At 50.7% G+C, this 6,219-nt stretch overlaps 2 protein-coding genes across 7 annotated transcripts in view; one reads left to right on the forward strand and one right to left on the reverse strand.

Moving 5' to 3' along the window:
- Positions 1 to 5,287, forward strand: part of XKR8 (XK related 8) — an 8,452-nt gene extending 3,165 nt beyond the window's left edge. For 2 of the 3 annotated variants that reach the window (XM_008631598.2, XM_017731571.1), the window contains 2 exons: positions 1 to 292; positions 5,154 to 5,240. In XM_008631598.2, coding sequence (XP_008629820.1) covers positions 1 to 95 — 95 coding nt within the window. In that variant the 3' untranslated portion in view covers positions 96 to 292; positions 5,154 to 5,240. Of the gene's footprint in view, positions 293 to 5,153 lie in introns of all 3 variants that reach the window. The other variant, XM_017731572.1, reaches the window with a different exon arrangement.
- The window catches only part of EYA3 (EYA transcriptional coactivator and phosphatase 3), a 40,935-nt gene continuing 37,385 nt past the window's right edge, over positions 2,670 to 6,219 (reverse strand). For all 4 annotated transcript variants that reach the window (XM_008631599.2, XM_017731569.1, XM_017731570.1 and 1 more), the window contains one exon: positions 2,670 to 6,011. In XM_008631599.2, coding sequence (XP_008629821.1) covers positions 5,931 to 6,011 — 81 coding nt within the window. In that variant the 3' untranslated portion in view covers positions 2,670 to 5,930. The remainder of the gene's footprint in view (positions 6,012 to 6,219) is intronic.

The following is a 6,219-nucleotide window of genomic DNA, read 5'->3' on the forward strand; positions in this document are numbered from 1 at the left end:
GGATGCAGTGGCTCGCCCAGACCCAGTTCCCCTTGTCCCAGCCAGCACGGCAGCACTTCGTGAATGGGGCTGCTGCTGTGGAGTCTGCTGTCTGAGGGCAGGCCCTCTAAAGGGACATGAGGGGGAGGGAGACTTGTTTCTTGTCCCCCTTGTTGTACCCCCCGGTCTTTTGTTTTTGACAGCCACAGGGACTTGGCAGAAACGAGGGGTGATGTGGAAACACCTGATGAGTCCCATGGCACTCAGCATGGCTGCCACGGCTGTACCCTCAAGGAAAGCCACAGTGTTTGTGGTGAGTCCAGCACATTGTGGCATATGGCTGCACTGCTGTGTCAGCTTTTCTTGTTATTTATTACTAGCTTTTTCAAAAAAGAAAAATGAAAACAAGAGCACTGGTTTATTTTCTCTGTGCCTCTCCTGGGCCTGCTGCTGCCATTGCTGTGCACGGATCTGGGTGGCAGGGCAGGGAGAACTTGTTTCCTCTATGGTTGTGGCTATCTGACCTGTCTGTTTCCAGCCAGGATTTTCCTTCTTGTGTTAGTTTTGGTGTCAAGGTCAAAGCTCACCTGTTATTGTGTGTTCAGGAAGGGATGGGGAAGGAGGCCTGTGCTGGGAAAGTGGCTGTAGGGTGGCTCAGAGCTTCTGGCTTATTACGGACACCTCATGCTCCCTTGGCTGCCATTCCCACCACCACAGCCTGGGCAGCGCTCCCAAGGCTGTGACCAGGTGTAGTGGTTTGGTCCAAAATACTCATTACTTACTTATTTACCTTCTGTGAGATAAGAATTAGGAGAAAGCAAAGCAGGCACAAAACTTAAAAGAATATAAAGAAGTTTATTAACAGACCTAAAAGGAAGGGAAAAAAAAATCAGACCACACCTTCAGAACACTTCTCCCCCCACCTTTCTCCCTTCTCCCACTGACAATATAAAAAGACAACCCTTGAGATTTTCAGTCAGTTTACCACTTCTATAATAATCTTTTTCAGTTCACTTAGGGAGAGGAGCCTCTCTTGCTCATGCTATGGAGACATCTCCACAAGAAATTCTCTTCAGTATCACAGCGAGACAGCGGCCCGGGTTGGTTCTCTGCTCACATCATGTGAGAGTCCCCTCCCCTGACTTGCAGCTTTCCTCACAACTGCTTTCAAGGGTCCAATCTTGAGCTACTGGGGTACCATTGTAAGGTTGAGCCGTTCAGAAACAAAGGTTCTCTTCACCCATCTCTGGGAGTATCTTCATCTCTAGGTATAGAGGCCCTCCTCCTTCCCTGGGAGCAAAAGGGTCCTCATCAAATTACAGCTACTGTCATTTGCTCATTTCAGCACAAGTACTCTGCTCACAGTTACAGTCTGAACACTCCAACCCCCATGCTTTCATGAAATTACAGCGGGTACTCTGATACATCATAGTCCATCACCACCATAGCTTTACAACAGAATTTCAGCTTCTAAGCATCTCCTCTTTCTCCTCCCTCAGGGTTTCAGCTCTTCCTTCTTCACTGACTTTGGTGTCTCTATGATGTTTTCTTCACCTTCCCTCTTCCTCAGACTTGGAAGAGGATTAATGCCTGCAGGCTTCATCTGTTCTGGAGGAAATTTACAGCACTAAAGGGTTAATCTCACCCTGGCCTTGCAGCTGGAGTTCACTTATTGCTGTTGGTCACATGATCTTTGCCAGGCAGTGGGCACCTTCAGCTGAATCTTCACCCGCACTGGGGCTGCCTGCAGGGAGCAGGGCTGTGAGGGGAGGGCTGCAGATGGAACAGGGCCGCACGGCCCCCCCCACACAGTTACCTGTCCCAAGGCTGGAAGCAAGAGAGAGCTTTCCTGGGGTTTGTTTGTTCATTCTTAAATGTGGACCACAGAGGCATGTCAAGCTCTTTAAGTGGCTTAGAAAGTTGTCAATATTCAAACTAGCCAGTTGATAGGTTCTGTCAGGGCACAGAGGAAGCTGTAAGCACCTCTTTGCAAGAGAATCACTTCCGTAGCTATGCTAACCCATGACACCAGGCTGGAGTTGGCCACAGCCAGTTTCTCAGCCATAGGTGGCTGTTGATGTGGTCAGTGGGGTCAGTAGTGAGGTCAGTGCTGTGCTGGCTCCTGGGCACAGACACCCACCACTTCCCAGGTGGGGCTGCCTCCACCCAGCTCAGGGCCCAAACCCAGGCAGGCCCCGGAGCAGCGCCTGCCTTTTGCTGTTGCCCAGCTGGCAGCTGTGGCATGTCCTGGCTGCCAACAGCACTGACCTTTGGCTCCTTGCCCTCACCTCCATCAGATCCTTCCCAGCACGCCATCCCAGGAGAGAACCTCCATACCTGGGAAGGCAGCGGGATGCCGCTGGAAGAGCAGCTGAAATGCTGTTTCACAGCTGCTCCTATAAAAAGCTCAGCCCTGCCCAGGGCCAGCAGCACTGCAGCAGAAGGTGGGAGAGTGGCATGCAAAAGAAAATGGGAAAGTTTGTGCAGGAAGCACCATGTGCCTCCCCATGGCACCTCAGCAGAGCCCAGGAGCAGGTCCCTGCCCCACTGGCTCCCCAGGGGCATGGGGGCTCTGGTGGCTGCACTGTGACCTGTGGCACCCTGAATGCTCCTGGTGGCACCAAGCCTGGCTCGGGCTGTCACAGGGGTGGGGACTGACACAGGGGCAGAGAACAGGCTGAAGCACTGACTATAGAAAATAAAGACTTTATTATTTTTTTCCAGTTCACAGGACAGTTCCCATTACAGACCATGAACAGGCAAAGGTCCCACAGCCAGCAGCACCCAGGACTCACCCCTTGTAGTGCAGCAAGAGGTGGTGTGGGCTCCAGGGGTCCTACTGCTTCCCACCACTGCCAGCATAGACATCCCCTCAAGGGCTGTTGGAGGCAACAAATATTAGTGGATCAGGTGGTTTTTAAAGCCTCTGTGGCTGTGTTGAAGCTGAAGGGGAGGCCAGCAGCACCCAGGTGAGCTCAGGTGCTCTAAGCCTGCAGGCTGACTGTCCTTCAGGTGTTCAGGTTTGCTCTCCCATTACCCCTGACCTGACTGTAGCTGAACTGGTGACAGAGACAGGAGAAAATCAATGCTTGGATAGAGGTGCTGTTCCTGCCTCAAGAGAGACGGGAAAAGGCTTAAATTCAGCCAGTAGAGGAAAAAATAAAATAGCCGGGTCACCCCTTTATTAACAAAACACAGAAATGTACCATCAACCTCCTGTTATAAAAGTACTTTACATACATTCAAGGAAACATCATATAAATATCAGTATGAAATGTCAGTGGCTGCGAGTTCCACACTCAGCTAAAATTTTACCAACGTCTTAAAATTTCCCTAAAACATTTAAAGTAAACAAACACAAAGCACAGCCAGCTACCAGGCAGCTCAGGCCCGCAGGTCCAGCACCTGCTGCCAGTGCCTGGGCAAACCCAGCCCCTCTCTAGCATGGCTCTGGTCAGCTGCTTCCGATGAGAGCAAAGCACAGGGGCTGCTTGGCCATGCCAGTGTTGGGAGGTTAAGGCACAGCTTTTAATCCCAAAGTTCAGCCAGTTGGAGTACAAGATGTGCTCCCAAACCTGCTTGCAGGAGACCTTTGGATAGGCTGGGAACCTGCTGAGGGATGTTCAGCATCAGCACAGACTCTTTGACTACAACTGAGTTCTGATCCTCTGGTGACATTTCCAATCCTGGGAGCAGTGAGGCTCCTCACCACAGCTCTGGCACTTCACAAGGACCCCAGAGGAACTGGACTCTATGGACCCAGCAGTAAGGGAGCTGGAGCTGCCCCAGGTGCCTTGGAACAGGTGCAAACACACCTGAGGTCTCCATTTGGTGTAGACAGAGAACTTCCCTGGGTCCTGCTCCCCTTTCCAAATCCACTGCTGAGCACTCCCAGCACAGCCTGTTTGCCCCCCAGGCTCTGCTGGGCCAGCAGCCCCCAAGGCAGCCAAGCACCTTTATCTCTGCTGAGCTGCCCAGTGACACCCACAGCAGAGTCCTCAGATCCTCCTCATGGGATGAGCAGTTACGCTGCTGGCGGGCAGGAACTCCCACATGTATTTGTGTGCATATTTGAGCTGCAGAGCTCCTGGGGAAATACACAGACCCAGTATCCATCTGGGATCACACCTGGCAAGGAGCTGAAATGGAAAGCAGATCACTCCTGACTCCAGTGACCACCCTGGAGAAAGAGAATTGCCTTTGATTCCAATTTAATTATTAAAAAAAAAAAAAAAAGAAACAACAAAGGGAAACTGGAGCTGGTACCATGTGAAATAGACCTCCCGGGTCCAGTCCCTGAGCACGAGGTATCCAAACCCCTGCCTCTAGGCACCTTCTGCCCCATGGTCACTGGAGCTGGCCCAGGAACAGATGCTCCCAGGGCACAGCAGAGCCTGTGCCAAGCAGGCCCAGCAGCTCCCCCTGCACTGATGGAAATTAACCCTCAGTAATTAATGCTATGAAAGAAATGTAGCAAACACATCCCTGCCTGTATGGGCACAGCAAATGGGTCTGTGTCTTCCCTGCAGTGACAGACTTTCAGCCCAGTGTCCCGATGGTGATATGGGGCTGGTGACCACAATCTGGAGAGGTCTGGGTGCAGCCACAGGGCTGGCTCTGCAGGAGCAGCAGTGGCAGGTTCTGGGGCACAGCACACACCTGTCCTCAGGGCACCTGCTGATCTGGTGCCATCGGGGTACATGGGGGAGACCACCAAACACAGCCTGAGTTGGCACAAAACCAACTGGGCTGGCCCCTGTGCCAGCCCCAGTCCCTAGCTGGCTGTTCCTGGCCAGAGGAGCTGCATCCCAGTGACTCCAGCCTCTATACTGAGACAGGAGCAGAAAAATCCCTCCCAAGTGCTCCATGCTGCCAAGTCACAGTGTCTTAGAAAATTAAGTCCCTCTTAACAAGGCATTTGTTTCTCACTATGTAGTTAGGCTAATGCAAAGAATATAAGAAAATTGAATCTGATTCTACTAAAAGGAACTTATAAACGGAGTCAGGAAGGCAGAGATGAAGGTTATACCATAGCCAGAGCCTTCTCTTCAACATTCATGAGGATTTAGGAATTAGATTATTCCTAGTCCAGGTGAGGACTCTGTTCACATCTGAGCAGTCTGCACCAGTCTGCTGTACCTCATGTTCACAGGCGGTTTCATTTTTCTTTACAGGGAAAATCTGTGGGATCTACAGTCCAGACCAAGGCTGGAATCCAGTGATCTCAAGGCTGGAATCCAGTGATCTCCTGCTGGCTAACAGGGCTTGTGCACACATTGACTAGAAGCCACTGGGATCAACTCGGAACACCAATACTTGCCTCTACAATGAACCACATATCCCAGATGCATTCCCTTACCTTTATATTTTCCAGTAATCCCACACTGAGGAAATAACATAAGGACATTGTAATAAATTAACTGTTTTGAATACCCAGGGAAGGAGAGAGGACACATTTTACAGCAATAGAGGTATTTTTGACATTTTCATTAATATTTCCTATGAAAAAAAACATAGCTCTTCAGCTTTGCAAAACAAGGGAGGTTTAAGCTCTGCCATCAGCATTTTCCTATAAAAATAAAGTTTTGTGTTTACTTGGGTTCTACAACTAAGCTGAATAGAAAGGAGAAGGCTCTTACAAATACATCTGCTGTTTTATGGCCCCTCCCTCTGGAGACACCTGCCAGAGGCATTCAGCTGGCTCTGTAAGTCCCTTCTGCAGACAAGCTCTAGCTCTGCTGAGTCTAGGGCTTCATTACAGGACACCTCTGGACTTGGCAGGGGCTATGCTCCCGAGGAACGACCTGCTGTCATATTCCACTGTACAGTTTGCATTAAATATGTTTTCTTCATCAAGCTGAAAAGTGAGTCCCCAAACATGTGAGATTTCTGCCCCCCCCAGTAATGGAGAGGGCTTGCAGGAGCTTCAGTCATGTCTTTGCTCCAACTTCTTACAGGAAGTCTAACTCGAGGGCTTGGTGAAGGGACACGAGGTCGGCGTGATTTGTGATCCTCCAGAACGGCATGTTGTGCTGTAACAGAGGACAGTCAGGTTTATGCAGGGATTTTCAGCTGAGGTTGAAGCAGGCTGAGTAGAGCTGCAGGGCTGTGCAGTGTGGTGGTTCTGAGCACGCCATGCTCAGGAGGGACCTCGGCCACATGCACATCCATATCTGGAGCCCATCTTATGTGCGCATCTGTGTGTGACAGGCATCAGCACTGTCAGCTGCTGCTGATGGA

Source organism: Corvus brachyrhynchos, unplaced genomic scaffold (genome assembly GCF_000691975.1).
Source record: "Corvus brachyrhynchos isolate BGI_N302 unplaced genomic scaffold, ASM69197v1 scaffold454, whole genome shotgun sequence".
Lineage (NCBI taxonomy): Eukaryota > Metazoa > Chordata > Aves > Passeriformes > Corvidae > Corvus > Corvus brachyrhynchos.